The sequence below is a fragment of the Aulonocara stuartgranti genome (genome assembly GCF_965226115.1).
Source record: "Aulonocara stuartgranti genome assembly, chromosome: 20".
Classification (NCBI taxonomy): domain Eukaryota; kingdom Metazoa; phylum Chordata; class Actinopteri; order Cichliformes; family Cichlidae; genus Aulonocara; species Aulonocara stuartgranti.
This window is the reverse complement of record NC_138956.1, coordinates 2,407,072-2,423,403: the sequence shown is the minus strand read 5'-3', so window position 1 is coordinate 2,423,403 and position 16,332 is coordinate 2,407,072. Positions and strand designations below refer to the sequence as shown.

The following is a 16,332-nucleotide window of genomic DNA, read 5'->3' as shown; positions in this document are numbered from 1 at the left end:
ATGGCTCATGTTTGGATCATTTTTGGAGAAATGCAAAAATATGAGGTGATGAAAAAGAGAGCGTCTGCACACATGTACAAAAATTCCCCACAGCTACCCTTCGAAACCATCATGAAACCCACTCGTGCAATCAAACTGCAACGAATGAAGACTTCCCTTCATCTTCAGTGACAGGATTTTATATGAAATTACATGGAACTGAAAGCTAAGAAGGGAATATGGAGCAAGCGGAGGCGACGTAATCAGATCTTCTATCAGAAAAGATATCCTGTTCAGCAACACGGCTCACCGTAGCAGTCAAAACAATTGCATGAAAAGATTCCAGCAAACACAAAGCCCCTCTCTCCCTCCTTGATGAAATGGATTATATGTGACAGCGCTGTCTGTATATCCTCCATCACAGCAGATTTGAAAAGGTAAGGGGAAAAAGAATGTGGGTGATGTGCGCTTTTCTGCTGTGAAACAACGGGTCTGTCCTTACCTTTGCAGGTGTACTTGTCGGGCTGCAGCTTCATGAGGTGAGGACAGGCGCAGGAGAAGGTCTGGTTAAAGTTGATGAGACACAAGTGGGAGCAAAGGGGTTTACCGTCAGCGGGGGCACATGGGTTGGGGGCTGAAAGGAAGGAAAGGAAAAACATTAATTTGGATGTTTCAAGAAAGCAAGAGAGACAAAAATGCAGATGAGATGTGTTTTGTGAGAAACACAGGAAGAGGAGGCTCACAGTGAGCTTTGAAGATTTCAGTGAATATAATACTAATAACTCTGCATTGTGGTGTTACACCGAGACATGCTGGAGCCTGCTTGTGTCAGAGGAATTAAATTAACCTTTTACTCTTTATTTATTGGCCTTTAAGGTAATTAAGTGGGGGGGGGGGGGGGGGGGGAAGATTTGTGCCTTAAGGAATCCACAGACTGCGTGACTATAACAAACGTATAAATTCATTACAATGTGCATCATTCAACTTGTGCAGGACATGAAGTTAGATGCATGGAGACTGTACAGTGTAAGAGTGAGATCGTGGGTTGCACAGCTGCAGCTCCTCCACTATTTGCTTCTGAGCTACTTCCTCTTGACAGGATTGTGATAACAGCTGGAGAACTCATTGTACAAACAAGGCTTCTTCTGCTACAACTCAGCTACACATTCTTCTGCATTGGAATTCCAAATATTTTGTTTTCCATTTTTATTTTAGTTTAGCTTTTAGTTTAGCTTTTTTCCCCCACAATAGCACCATAGATATGGTCAGATTGCCATTTCATGCTGCAGTCATTTCATTCACATAGGCAGCAGCAACAGTCATGGTGTGAGACGGTCATCCTAAATTCTGGGCTCAGGCTATCATTCAACATAAAACAATTGCAAATTTCAAACTGTGACCAGTGTATGAAGCAATATCATCACAGTTATTTTACACTGGCTATTATTTATCAAGGACAGCCGAAACAGACATAGTTTAAGACAATAGAAATACCCCCAACCCTCCAAGGGCCAAGAGCAGAGTATAAATGTGTGTGTGAAAGGGTAAAGGTGGCCTGCAGTGTAAAGTACTTTCCCATTTCCTTTGTCTTCCAGGTCTGTCAACCCAGCTTGCTGCTTCGTCACTGTCATAGTTATTGGTTGCAACTGTCAATCAACAGTTTTGTCAGATCCCTCTTTCCCTGTCACCAATTACAGACCCAGTGCCTCTCTACTGCCCACATACCCTTGGGATCCCCTAACCACTGGCTACTAAACAAGGTGACAGTGCGACATGGCAAAACGCTCAAAAATAAATCCGACGACCCTTTTGCAATCTTGTCAATCATGCGTGTCTGTGAGATCAGATCAACATATGACATTTAAGTTGCAGGGGGAGGATTTTATTTCCTACCCGGCCCGTGGGAAATGCCAAACAGTGAGGTGACTTTTTGATCAACAAGGCAAAAGCGGGAGGTGTCCAAAACGCTCACAGTGTGAGGAGACAAGAAGTCTCGCAGGTCTAAAAGGTCAGCTGTCTTGGGGGAACAGGAGCCATGAATAACATGGTGAGCAATGAACTGTGAGCTCGCCACCCTTCTCCTTAGAGTTACAGCCCAAAAACATTCAGCCATGCTGACAAGCAGGGGTAAATGTGTGACACGGTCGCTCTGCCTATGCAAGCATGTGTTTCTCTGTGAATGTCTATGCCTCTTTATCTGGTATGCTACATACCCTGGGGTTGCCTGGATGGGTGATAGACCTGCAAGTCAAAGGGCTGCGTGTTGGTGCGCTGCACCACAGTAACGTTGTGTCCTGTCCATTTATTGGCTTTGGCCAGAGTGTTAGTCCTCCAGTCAGTCCAGTAGACCTCGCCTCCGTACATAGTGACAGCAAAGGGGTGGGACAAATACTCATGACCCCGCAACACTTCAATCAGCCCCGAGCCATCGTACATTGCTGAGTAGATAGCATCCGACCTTGAGAAACAACAGAGAGATGTATAGTATGTAAGAGCAGAGACATATCAGGTTAAGTATGTTCATGTTATTTATTTGCTCTTTAAATGTAGTTTGTTGTAAGCAAAGAACAAAACACTGGTGTAGCAGCCAGAGATGAAGAAAACTGAGCGAGTGGGTGATGGAATAAGCAAGTGGGTAGATGCGGTGCAACCTGAGCCGTATATTTAGAATCTAGTGGCAGATGCTACCTGGCATCAATCCAGACAATGCGTCTTTCCATGTAGTCCACAGTGAGTCCGTTGGGCCACCCACCACTGCCGGTCTCCCTGTGGATGGTGCGTCTGCCTTCACCGCTCATGGATGCTGCCTCAATTCTGGGCAGACTTGCATCCCAGTCAGTCCAAAACAGGATACTGGTGACAGAAAATGATCAATGTGAGGAGGGATTTTACAGATGTGTACAGCATCATCGCATGAGAACTGGTTAATGAAAGAAACAGTAGGATGAATATATCCATCAGATATATATCCAAGTTTGGAATCCATCCATATATGGTTCTTACCCATCTCGAGGATCTAGGGCGATGGCCCGGGGATGCTCCACTTCGCCGGCTAGCAGGGTCGTTCTCATGGTCCCATCCAGTTTGGCCACCTCAATCTGGTCCAGATTGCTCTCCACCCAGTAAATGTTTCCTGCTATCCAGTCCACAGCTAGGCCTTCTGGAGTAGCCAGCCCATACTGGATCACCACCTCAAAACTGGTCAGGGCTGACCGGAGCAGAGAAAATCCGTACGGAAAATTTGAAGATTTTTATTTTAAAGCTACACATCAAACATGACAATTTTATAGCATGTGAAATTTTAATGCTAGCAAAGTTTTAAGAATGGGGGGGAGCATGGTTTGTGTTACTTTGACTAAAAGAGAGAGAATCTCAAGATGGCACATTTATCACAAACACCCCTGAAGACAAATCAAACCCCACATCTAAGAAAACACACAAGACCTCAAACATTTGGCTTTAGTGCAAACTAAGTGCAAAACCACAACTTGTGATCAATCTTTGGCTCCGGGTTAAAGCACACATGTCTTAAAATGCCTTCCAGTAGTAATTAGAGCGAGACGGGTATGTCTTTGCAGTGTGCTTGAAAGAACAGTGGGGTGATATCTGCCTTTATGTGTCTTTGTGTGGGCCAGGGTTCCTTTATTAAGGCGCTGGCACTACCCAGTTTATGCCCACTACTTTGGAGCTGCTGAAATGACCTACTTAACAAGCAGCAGGAGGTGATCTATGAGCTGGTCACAATGTTCCTGCTCAGGAGCCTTGTTTTAATGTTAAACTTGGAGGGCTGGGAACTGGAACAGCAGTGTGTTGTGCCTCCTACGCTACATCAGTGTTTTGGCTGCAGTCAGGCACAGCAAGTACTGAGACAAATAGGAAGAGACAAAGCCTTCCGTGTGCCCCCTTAGTGCTGTGCTGAGAACACAATTTGATTGGCGAGCAGACCTGGGTTTTTGGAGCACGAAAGGCTGACCATGACCTGCGGGATTTATTCAGGGTCACAGACCACCACTGCTGACCACAGCCTCTTTGAAAAAACAATTGGCTCTGAGAAATTAGAGCGTATTTGTTCAGCGGAAGTTAATTTCCACGAAATGCTCGGTCAAAATCACGATTTGCTTATGTAATCACCACCTTGCAAGATTTTTGTTTTACTTTAACAAAAAGATTATAAGATACAAAATCAGAGCAAAAGAAAAAAAAAAAGAACACAACAAGCTAACTCACCTCCATTTTCAGACAGTTTCCCACGATAGATCTTGTCCTCCACAACATCAGTCCAGTACAGGGTGCTCTGGTTGAGGTGGAAGTCTAAAGCAATGGTGTTTCTAAGGCCTGGTACAAGCACACTGAACTCTCCTTTATGAAGGTCAATCCTTCTGATCTCATGGCGATTGGAGAAGATGATGAAAGGCTTGAAGGGATCTGAAGGAGAAAAGAAATCTCACTCAGCAAAGCGTACGGAAAAACCAAATCCCAAATTCAGGAAAACCCCACGTTGGTCATGGATCAAATCCTGTCACATCTCACACATTTGCTCCATATAACATTTCTAGTTATAAATATGTCAAAATGCTGGCTGCTCAGCCTTCTGAAGAAACATTATTAGTGGAGTAAATCCTCTAATAGTTTAAAGCAAAGTGAGACAAAAATCTCTACAAGACAAAAGTCCCTGTTTCTTGGGGGGTGGCGTGGGGGGGCTTACCGGTGCTTTTGCAGCTCTCCATGTCAGACTCCAGCTCCCAGCCCTCATAGCAGGAGCACTTGACACTAGATTTCTCCTGTTCACACTTCTGGCTACACTTGAGATGTTTGGCGCAAAAGCTCTGGATGTGGCAGGTCTTGTTGTCAGCTCCCAGCTCCATGCCCAGCGGACAAGAACACATGAAGCCTTCCCCAGGAATAATGCTGCAGTTGTGACTACAACCCCCATTGCCCAGCGAACACAAGTCTGCAGGCAAGAAATAAAATGAAAGGGTTGGCGTTTATCCAGAAAGGTGTTTTGAATGTTAAATTGTAAGTTAAATCACAACATAACATTGAACAGATGTTGTGCTTTCTGAGTTCAAAGTTTTTCCAGAATATTCTCACCACAAAGTTTCTCATCGGAACCATCCGGACAATCGTCTGTGCCGTCACACAGCTTCTCGGGAGGCAGACAGATGGAGTCGTTGGTAGCGCACACGTGGTGAGACAACTTGCACACCAATGCCTCGCAGTTGTCCTCATCCGAGTTGTCCTCACAGTCACTGTCACCGTCACACACCCAGGCTTTGCTGATGCAGCGAGCTGAAAAACACCACAAAATACTCATTTTTAAGCTTGTGTCATTTAGTTAGCGCACCGTTCAAAAATACATTTTGGCCAATGCTGCTTCGGCACTGAGTGGACAGAATGATGATCTTCTTTTAAACTTGTACATTTTGTTTGAGCACACTAAACGTCACATCTGGAAGCTGTATTTGTGACATCGCAGCTGCTTTGACAGCGAATCGTGGTCTAACTTGCAACTTGTCTACAAAGTAAAGAGTAAGTCTTTTAGATATTTAGGACAAATCTTATATGTAGCAGTTTTGAAATAAATAAAAAAAACAGTTAATAAATTAAGTTTATAATAAATTTTAAGAATCTCTATTTAACTCACATTTCTTGTAGGAAAATCCAAAAATCATTTATGAGTGAAAGCACTGCTATTTTACATCACTGCGTACGTCTGGAGGCAATCTCTATTATATTCCTCTATTAAATACAGTTTACAGTTAAATACAGTCACATCATTATATTGACACAAGCACAAAAAACAGTGATTTCCAAGTTCCAGTTTTTATGTAATCCTGATGACAAAATGGAAACCAGTGGCAACAGTCGAACATTATCCATGACAGTCAGTAAATCTTCCACTTTCTCTTCCTCCTGCGATAAAGCATTTCATTGCTTTCTTGCACAACAAATAATCACATCTTTTATTCATACTGTCCAAAAAGTTCACCCTTAACTAGCATCTGGCAAATTCCTCACCAGAGTCCCTGCAGCTGAACTTGACCGCAGGGTCACAAGTCTGAGTGAAGCCCTCGCAGTTGCTCTCATCGCTCAGGTCCATACAGTCTGTGTCGCCATCGCAACGCCAGCGCTTGGGAATGCACAGGCCGTCCATGCGACACTGGAACTCGTCTCCGTGGCAGCCACCTGGAGGTCGGGTTGCTAGAGAGACAAAATGTCATAGTTAGCCAGCAAAAGTGATGATGTGTGCAGAGAAGCAATCAAACACGAACAAAACAGAAATCACAGCTCACAGCTACAAAGACCACACAAACAGATGCCCAAAAAACAAAAGCAAAAAAACTGGGATGAGAAAGAAAAGGCCGTTACAGTCATTAGTTATTGTGCAGGTATCCTGGGATGCTGGGTGACAACCTGACTCTGAGCCAACCCAAATAACAATAATACACATGGCTCACTGACTGTAGCGGAGAGATTAAATGCATCGCTGCAGAAACGGCACAGTGACATCTCCTTATGACAGCGTTCGGCACAGCTAAATAAAACTGGACTCCTCGCGGCACAGGACCACAATATATAATAGGGGAAAGTGATGAAACCGTTTTATTTTATTTCACTTAATAACTTCCAGATGGCAGCCAAGAGAACTCGCAAACACACGCAGCCGGGCACACACAACAGAGCACAGATTGCTCATTAGACCAGCAGGTCACGCTGGGCCCGGATTTTGCATGCTGGGACTTAACAGCATTTCGGCATGGATCAAACGGTACATACAACATCAGACACTCACAGTTCACAGGAGCTTCTAGGCAGAGCAAGGCTAAAGGTAATTGTGCAACACTGAGATGTGATGTCGTTCATATGAAAAAGCAGCACACCCCGAGGAAACACTCCAAACATGTAAGTTCATATCGCTACAGCACAGTCAAAACATCTGTGCTAGTTGCACGACACCATGAAAGAGTTATGAGATTTGTTGTCTAACCACAAAACATAGCAACAGAAATGGATCAGAGGAAGCTGGAGAGCATGTAGGGGCATGTGGAGTACAGGAAGTGGGATAGGGAGAAGCTAAACATGTTGTGACGTTGTGACAACCCCTTTATGAGTGCAAATAGCAACCTGTAAATATAATGATAGCATCTTTGATAAATGACAACGAGAACCTGACTCAGCTACAAGACACGAGAGCAGACGCTACCATAACAAAAACAAGTTAGAGCAGGACTATTTCAGTTTGAGCTAAATTACCTTGGTTGGTACAGTTGGCATGAGTCTCGTCACTGTAGTCTCCACAGTCATTGTCGCCGTCGCAGGTCCAGTATTCTGGGATGCAGCGGCCGCTGTTACATTTGAACTGGACGCTGGAACAAGAGTGGCTGCAGCCTGCTTCGTCGCTGCTGTCTCCACAGTCATTGTCTGTACATCAGCGCACACACGCAAGATTTTTAGATTGGATTCTACAGTACAGCGTGACAAGTGGGGAAGGGAGGGATGATACTCACCGTTGTCACAGCGCCAATTTATATTGATGCAGCGGCCATTGGCGCAGGTGAACTGGGTGAGAGGGAAACAGGTTGGATACGCTGCGGAAAGGGAGCAAAAGAGGAGTGTATTTAAAAAATATTTATAGAGAAAAATGTGATATTCAAGGAAGAGCAACAAAATGAAAGAGCAATAAAGACTCACCACAGGAATCAGGTTCATCTGAGCGATCTCCACAGTCATCATCAAGGTCGCATGTCCAGGAGATGGGGATGCAGCGCCCACTGGCACAGGGGTATTGGTTGGGTGGACATGTGCGAGCTGAAAGGGGAAATTATACATTTGTTCTCTGCTTATTTTTTAGGGTCTGCGCTGTTACAGAATCAAACCATGCGAAATTGCCTCAAAAAGTACTTCCAGTCGCTTTCAATCTATCTGACACACTCAGAGAGCTTTAACTAATGGTGCTAAAGATTTATACATCTTCCTGAACTCTTTGTAGATTGTTGCTGGCATCTGCTGCATGACTAAATGAAAACTAACAGATCACTTTGGATCGCTTTACTCTTACATGCTTCCTCCAATTAAAACAGTTTTAAAGCGGAGTCATCCTCTGATGACTGCATCATTTCTTTTCCGATATGAGCACAGCTGTATGGTCTGGAATTTACTCTCTTTCTCCCTCTCTGTATGCTCTCCGAACTAGATGCAACTCAGCTTGTATATACCAGAGCAGGTGGTGTTCGATTCATCCTCATCGTTTCCACAGTCATTGTCACCATCACACAGCCATCGCAGGGGGATGCAACGATTGTTTTGGCACTTAAATCGCTCGGCTGAGCAGGTGTGCTGGTCTGGGGGAAGAAACAGAAAAGAACAAAATCTTAGAAAACGGTTCAAAGTCTGTCAAAGTAGCAAATGAAGAACATTCTAGTCGAATGTGACCCTTTGCTTTTCGGTATTGACTCATGATGTCAGAGTTAGCAGCCACGTAAACGCCGCATGGAAAGAGACAGATGTTGGAAACTTTAGTTTGCCCTCTGTCGGGTTGCGTTAGCTAAGACCCTTAAACACCCTTTTGTTTATCTTTGTGTTGCTGTGTAACCATGACAATGATGCGGCACACTTACAGCAGAGCTCAGGGGCTTCATCGCTGTTGTCCAGACAATCGTTGTCCCCGTCACACTTCCAGCGCTCTTGGATGCAGCGGTTGTTCTTGCAAGCAAACTCCCCAGGCTGGCACTGGGGCGGGGGAACATAGGCGGGGTTGGCTAGAGAGGAGATCAGGGGTAGGAGCAGAAACAGATGAGCCATTGAGACAAGAAGCGAGCATGTGAACAAAAGCTTTTTAGTGACCAAGTTAGCTTTTGTTAGTCAGCTCTTAAAGTTATAAAAATATTGACGGAGCTTAGTTAGAATTTCTGCACACATTTGGAAACACTAACATTTAAAATATCTTGCAAATTGAAAGCAAAGTGTTGATTTTGTTTTAAACTCATCTCTTGTACTGCCAAGCAATATCATCTTCTACTGGTAAGACAGCTAAGTACCTCTGCAAGTAACGTTATTGCCATCAAGGATCTGATCATCAGCACAGGCGCAGGATCTGCCATTAGGAATGGCGAGGCACAGACTGCTGCAGCCACCATTGTTGACTCGACACGCGTTCGTTCCTACGCGAAGTCAAAGTGGGAAGAGACGCAAAACAGTGTCACGTCATCTTATGTTTAATGGGAAAAGGGAAAAAATAAGTAGAAGGATACGTACCTTGCTGCTGGTGTGCATCGTACACTCTGATCTCAAATATGGGCGGCCTCTCATTGCGGAGTAGAGTGACTGTTTTAGTGACTTGGTCCAGTTTGTAGATGCTGCCACCGCGGTACTCGTTCCAAAACAGAAATTGTTTGTAGTGGCATAAGCCAAAGGCATGGTTAAGCTCCTGCCCCTCATACACTACCTGTTAAATCGAGAATGCATCTCAAATTCTAGTAGGATAAAATTGTAATCAGACAACAAATACGACATAGTCCCAGAGTTTCACCAACCTTTCGCTCAGTGGTGTTTAGGTAAACCATCTCAATGCGGTCGTAGTAAGCATCCACCCAGTACAGGATTCCCTGGGGAATGTCCAGACTCAACCCATTGGGCCACAGGACAGTTTTGCTAGTGAGGAACACTTGGTGATGCGAACCATCCATCCAAGCTTTCTTGATCTTGCCTCTGTTGCTCTCTGTGGGATCCTCCTCCCAGTCAGTCCAGTACATCCATCTGGGAGACAAGGTGAGGTATTACCACATTCGAAAGGTGAGACATTTCTGGATCTGAACTGCAGAACCTGTTAAATATAGCTTTACGCTGTGATGCTCTTTGATGCAACATCCCACAACAAAGCAAATGAGGGAGTATCTAAAAGAAAAGAATCTCTTGAAAACCTGCCAGCTCCTACACATAAATGTGACCAGCGAGTCAAACAAAAACCTACCGTGTAAGCAGCCCACACAACTGCAAGGCACTCAAAACATACTTCATCTCAACTGAATGCTGATGGAAAGAAGATTCATTAAGTTAACAGCCCCTCCCTCAAGTCTCACCCGTGCTGGGGGTCCACAACAATGGCTCTAGGGTGGCTCATCTTGCCCTCAATGAGAATCTTGCGGGTCCGTGAAGCCTTCTCCAGCCTGGCAACACTGATAGTCTTCTTTGGTCCATCGTCTGTCCAGTAAAGATTATTTCCCATCCAGTCTACTGCTATTCCCTCTACCGTGTGGATACCTGAGATAAGCAAAAGTAGTCCGTGTGAAAAAGCTACTGGCTGTCCAATCCAAAAGAATAAATAGAACTGAATCTGAAATAAGCTGACTTCATTATTTTTTTTTTTTATCCACAAATTCTTTTTAGTAGCCTGAATTTTCAGTCTTTACCATCCTTCAGTATGACGTCTCTATCTGTGCCATCTATCTTCTGCCGCCCGATGATGTAGCTTGTGGCATCAGCAAAGTATATGAATTCATTGGTGGCGTGGAAATCCAATGCTCGGGGGTTCATTAGGTTCTCGATCGGAATCATGTACTCATCGGGCACTTTAGCGTTCATGTCCATGCCCCTGATGACTCCAGGACGACCCTTGCCATACACCAAGAACAACTCGTGGTCCGGCTCTGCAGAGAAGCATCATAAATGAACAATTATTCTGTCAGAGATTTTCAAACCACTATTACTTCATTCCCATCTCCCATCATCAAGTCAAAAGGTTTTCATCTTTGTCAAATCAATTTCTTCACTCACTCTTGCAGGATTTGCCATCGCTGCCGAGGCTGAAGCCTGAGCGGCAGCGGCAGGTTCGGGTCTTGTGGCTGTTGCTCAGCAGACATATGTCAGAGCAGCCCCCAGCTTTTCCGAACTGATCCAAAGCACACGCGTGACTACGCACTGAGCGAGGAAACAAGCGCACAACAGTTATGTAACGATTTGCTTTGAAAACACATTTGCCTGGCAGTAACTGTTATTTGTGGATGTTTATAAAAGTCTCACTGCGCACCTTGAGGTTGACGTCTCTGATGGTACACGTGCAGCGCAGCTCCCCGATCTAACCGGGTCACCACCTGGAAGTCGGAGCTGTTGAAGCGGTTTACTCGAATCACGGTCGTTTTGGAGTTGAGGTTGCCTTCGTTCGAGTTTGTTGCATAGAGATAGTTCTCAAATACAGTCAGCCCATACAGATGCTCGATCTGAAATAAGATAAAGGAGAAAAACATTGAGGGGAAAAAAGAGATGTTGCATGTCAGACATAATATCTCTGCATTCTTAGCAAAAGGGTTTGCTCAAGCTGGCTGACTAATAGTTTGGGCAATATTGTTTGTGCACATTTTATCTTCAACACTGTCCTGCAAATCCAGCTTAATTCAACTTGTCTATTGAGCAATTGATCGGTTTAAATTTAAGAATGTGAATAATCTCTGTAAGACAGAGAAAACTAGAGAAACACAGACAGACAGACAGACAGATAAAGAGCGAGTGTCTGAGTAAACTTGGCACGGAGCAGCACAAAGGCTTCACTCCTCATCTGCTGTAAAGGAGAGAGGGGTCTTACTTTTATAAGGGTCTATTCTGTGCAGCTCTCCTCTGCTGTCAGAAAGATGTATGGGCTGAGATCACATTACCTCCCTCCACCTCTCACACAAACACACACCACCACCACAGTCCTGATTTCATTAAGATCATTACTTCCCTATAAGTTTGAGCCAAGCTCCACTAGGGCCAGACTAATATGTTTAGCGAGGCACTAGCCAGGAAAATCACACACTCTTTAAGTAATATCAATCAAGGCAATAAAAAGGACCTATCCCCAGGAGAGGCATGCACTCTTTGCGGGAAACGGGAAAAGAGCTTTTTCTCCAAACATACGATTAAATCAGAGATATGGAAAACAGATGTTTTGTGAGTACCAAGCTGGGTTGATAAGATGCATGCCTTTATTCTTGAGTGCGTTTGCGTGTGATTAGGTGTATTTCTTATGGTTACACTGATCCTCAAATCCTCACCATCAGACCCTGGATGATGGTGTGCCGATTCTTGCCCTCATAGTCCACCACTTCGATGTAATCCAGGTAAGCGTCAGCCCAGTACACCAACCTGTTCACCAGGTCCAAAGTGATACCGTGGGGGAAGACAATCTTACTGTCGACCAGCTTAGTGCGGTTTTGCCCGTCCATGTCACAACGCTCCACCCTCGGTGTAGACCCATAGTCTGTGAAGAACACTTTTCTGTAGCAGGGGGAAGAGGATAGATTTCAATTACAGAAGGTTTCACAGAAAAGGAAATGGACTAGATAAATTTAGTTGACCACAACTAGGACAACTGTATTAGACATCGGAATTAAATAAAATTATTTAAAGACAATCGCAAAAAAGAGAAATGATCCTTTTAAAAGGAACTACCAGATAACAGATTGTCAGTATCAGGAACTTGAAACAACCAACATGGAAGTATTTATGTCGGAAAGAAGGATCCCGTCTAGGTCCGTGTCTTGAGAAAGTGCTCTGATTTTCGCCTGGCTGCTTGGTCAGCATGTCGCCTGATCATAAGACAGCATTTTCCTGTTGAGCAGTGCTAAAACAGGATGAGGGCAATCTTAAGTCAAGGAGCCTGGAGGCAAATACAGACCCCATCACTGGGTCCAGGGCGATGCCTTTAGGGTTGTACAGCTCTTGGTCCAGCAGGGTCACACAAGTTTTGCCGTTCTTGTTGCAGACAAACACCCGGTCGTCCACGTCATCCACAAAGTAGAAGTTGCCAGTCAGCCAGTCTATAGCCATCTGCTCCACATCTGATGGACGCAGAGGAGAGAAAGGGAGAGAAGAGGATGAAACAACAGGATAAAGAAAGAAAGAAAAAACAGGGTTGTGGGAGTACAGTCATATAACTCTTAGTCATAAACCACAATGAATCCAAATACTCTTTTTTAATTTTATGATATCAGGAACCGTTCCAAGAATACTTATACTTACTGCTATCTTGATACAAAAAAAATAGCAGCAATGAATTAATGTTATTTATTGTGTAATCTTGCAGGTTGTCCATTACAAACATTCCACTTGTGTTTGATTAAGGCATGTAGAGTGCGGGGAAGGAAAGGAAAAGAAAAAGGTGTTGTGTTAAGAGTTAGAGGTGAAGTCCAGCACTTTCTAAACTTTGTAAACTCTTATCAGTGAGTAAGACAGAATTCCCTCGCAGACCTCATGTCTGAAGACATGCTCTTGAGTAAGATTATTAAGTATTAAGCTGACACTGACCCATTAATTGCATGTGTGCAGTGCAGAAGGGTCTACATGATTGCTAATATGAGTCAAACTGACCCGAAACTCTTGCGACACCTTCATGAAGGATGTCAACATTTTGTATCCACTTTAAGTCAGTTTAAGGAAGAAACTTTGCAGATGGATGCACTGATGGGAAGAGATGGTTGTTTTAACAGATTCCACTGCATATTCTTTAAAAGCAAACCAGATCACTGCACACACACACACACACGCACTATCAAAGTGACCACACACACGCTCTTGTTTACATATGCCTCCATTAACCATTTCAAGTGTGTTAACCTGAGGTGCCTTTCCAAACCTCTGCTAAAATTTCCAACTCTTCATTATATGCATTTAGATTATAATATAAACTCTGATAAGAATTTTTTTTAAAAAGGATGTAAACAGATCAAATCTAATGGCTCTCTTACACTAGACCGAAAGTAGGGTGGCAATATCCTCGCTAGGTAGAGTTAAATAAATAAATAGGTGGCTACCCGCTGATGGCACTGAATTTTTTCCACAATCACCACAGCTACTTGCAATCAGACTGCAGGTACTGTGGTGATCAACTGGTTGTCCATTTGGGGCATTGCTGGTCACCGCGTGCAACGTGCAACACTCTTGAGCAACACATTCAACCACTCACAATCATACAGTGGTCACCTGGTTCCCTCCCTCTCAGACAGATTGGCAGGTTTATAAAGAACTGTTGTCCAATTTGTAAATGCAGACAGTTTGTCAGTATGTTGCAATCAGTTTGACTCAATCAGTAGTTTTTGCCAATCTATCACAGTTAATTGTTTGTAATTGCCAACGTGTCCCCATTTAATCATCTTAGACACCAAAAACTGTTTTTGGATGGAGACCACATCATGACCAAAACAAAGGGACCAAAATCAGAAAGCGCCAACTTTAATTTGGGCTGCATGCGTTAACACATCTGAAAGTGAGCCAGTAACCTCTCCCCAAGCTTTGAGCATTTAGAGAAATAACTGCACTGGAACGCTGCAGCAATGCTTCGATCAAAGCGGCACAGAACTTCAAAATGCAAGGACTACATGAGATTTGAAGTTTGCTTGATGAAATGCCATAAATAACACATTTTTATGCGATTGAGGAGAAGATTGATAACTCTGACCATCTCACATCAAAACTGACTATACATTAACTAAACTAAAAAACAACATGGCCAAAACTATATAGGCAAGTAGCAAATGTTCAGCAGTCCTGGGTGTTTCAAAAACACCAGGATCAGAATTCTGACAAAAGAAAAAGTTTCTCATGAAGTTAAAAGGGATAGTGATATTCCCATTGGTATCTCTCCTAAAACCCAACTCCTCTACAAAAATCCAGCTGGAAGCACGCCTGCACAAGGCATTGATTAGATTCATATACAGAGTACAGAGACAGTTGTGCAACCCAGTGACTGCTGCGTTGTGTAACAACCTACGGAGCCCCTTACTCCAGAGAGCCAGGCAGTCTGTTGACGTCTCCACTGATGCAGCTTCTGGTAAGTGGAAAGTTTGCTGGGAAACTGAATGAACCCACCTCTTTCTTCTCATCTAACCACTCTACCCTCCAACCCCCTTTTTCTCTTCCTGCCTGTTACACCTACAGCTTAAAGCACTTGGAGGAAAGGTTTAAAAAAAAAAAATAGGAAGCATACAAGGCCACAGCCTTAGCAGTTCTTCAAACTAGACAAATGTCTTCTTATATTTACATGTCAGTACAAAGCAGGAAAGATGGTGATTTTTCAGCTTCCATAATCCTCTTTGTGCCAAGAAGATCCTATTAATCTGCACAAAAACGTCACTGACCCCTAAAGAGCAGAGTTTTGGGAGTACTGCGATTATGCTTGTCTACAGGGATGTGACATTTGACCTCTATTTAAGAGGCAGTTATACTATGGCAAATCTCCCCCTGGAACAAGTAAAAAGGAGATGTAATTACCTAGATAAGAAGATCTGATGAAAGACAAAAACCTTACATGAAACCTTCTGAAAAAGATGCCCAAAAAGGACAACATCAGAAAGACAGACATGGTGAGATGTGCTGGTCCCTGCTGTGGAGCTCCGCTTAGAGGGTGGAGAGGATGGGACGGGTCAGCTCTGCTCTCCTTTTATCTTCACAGTAGGAGAATTAAACATGCAGACAGAGCTGGCCACATCTGGAACCTTTGTACACTTATCTGCGCTTCTCTTTCAGGCTCCCAAAAGCTATAAATCAACCAGTTCATGTGAACCCTGCATCAACCCTACACCTATCCCTAAGTCTGCCCAGCGTGCTATTACTAGAGCACCTGATCCCTGCTTCTATTAAACAGAACAGACATAAGCAGTTTATACACATGAATGTCCAGTGAATCAGGTCCAGACATTGTCTGCAGCTTCCTTTTCACACATGTAGCGGACAGCAGGAGATTATCCATGTCAGAGAGATGCTTACTACCTGAAATACTATGTTTGGTTTAGGCGACGGTTGCTGCCAGGTTTCACAGGATATGACACAAAGCAGCACGCTCACGTCCTTACTGTCTATTCTCTGGACAATCACCTCCTTTATTAAGCCTAATGTACATTACACAGACGCCGCACTAAGGGACCTGGAATGATAAAATTTGTTTAAAGCCTGGTCCGACACATTCGCCTATTTTAATTGTCACAAAAAATTCCTCTGGGTAGCATCTGGAAAAGTTCAGGGCAGAAGCGAATATGTTAAAACCTCTGTAGCGAACAGGTTTGGACCAGTTTTATGAGCAGATTTTGAGTTGAAGGAGGTTGTACGGGTGCACTCTTATCTCAAAATGCTTTCTTTTTTAAGCGTCGCAGTAAAAAGGATACAGAGGAAAACAATATATAATGAAAAAATCCAACAAAAGAATGGATGAAAGTGTCAAATCTCACTTCATGAAACATAATGTTACTAAGTAATGGCTGAACGACTCAAAGGTATTTGGGTTTGTGTGCGTGCGCATGCTGAAGTGACCTGACTGGACATGACTTGAGACGGCTCGAGGAATGTAAGTGAGTGTTCAGGCTGACATAAACCAACAGAGGAATG

The 16,332-nt window shown here is 43.8% G+C and overlaps 1 protein-coding gene across 2 annotated transcripts in view; it reads right to left on the bottom strand.

Annotated features, from left to right (window-relative positions):
• LOC309696469 (low-density lipoprotein receptor-related protein 1-like) overlaps window positions 1-16,332 on the bottom strand; it is a 79,604-nt gene that overhangs the window by 29,208 nt on the left and 34,064 nt on the right. For both annotated transcript variants that reach the window (XM_082517717.1, XM_082517716.1), the window contains exons 7-28: window positions 12,632-12,794; window positions 12,009-12,231; window positions 11,006-11,195; window positions 10,753-10,896; window positions 10,389-10,625; window positions 10,059-10,239; window positions 9,513-9,735; window positions 9,235-9,424; window positions 9,018-9,140; window positions 8,598-8,738; window positions 8,196-8,321; window positions 7,672-7,788; window positions 7,488-7,568; window positions 7,234-7,401; window positions 5,998-6,180; window positions 5,071-5,268; window positions 4,685-4,930; window positions 4,207-4,404; window positions 2,983-3,187; window positions 2,668-2,832; window positions 2,193-2,437; window positions 482-613 (exon numbers count right to left, since the gene is read on the bottom strand). In XM_082517717.1, coding sequence (XP_082373843.1) covers window positions 482-613; window positions 2,193-2,437; window positions 2,668-2,832; window positions 2,983-3,187; window positions 4,207-4,404; window positions 4,685-4,930; window positions 5,071-5,268; window positions 5,998-6,180; window positions 7,234-7,401; window positions 7,488-7,568; window positions 7,672-7,788; window positions 8,196-8,321; window positions 8,598-8,738; window positions 9,018-9,140; window positions 9,235-9,424; window positions 9,513-9,735; window positions 10,059-10,239; window positions 10,389-10,625; window positions 10,753-10,896; window positions 11,006-11,195; window positions 12,009-12,231; window positions 12,632-12,794 — 3,879 coding nt within the window. The remainder of the gene's footprint in view (window positions 1-481; window positions 614-2,192; window positions 2,438-2,667; window positions 2,833-2,982; window positions 3,188-4,206; window positions 4,405-4,684; window positions 4,931-5,070; window positions 5,269-5,997; window positions 6,181-7,233; window positions 7,402-7,487; window positions 7,569-7,671; window positions 7,789-8,195; window positions 8,322-8,597; window positions 8,739-9,017; window positions 9,141-9,234; window positions 9,425-9,512; window positions 9,736-10,058; window positions 10,240-10,388; window positions 10,626-10,752; window positions 10,897-11,005; window positions 11,196-12,008; window positions 12,232-12,631; window positions 12,795-16,332) is intronic.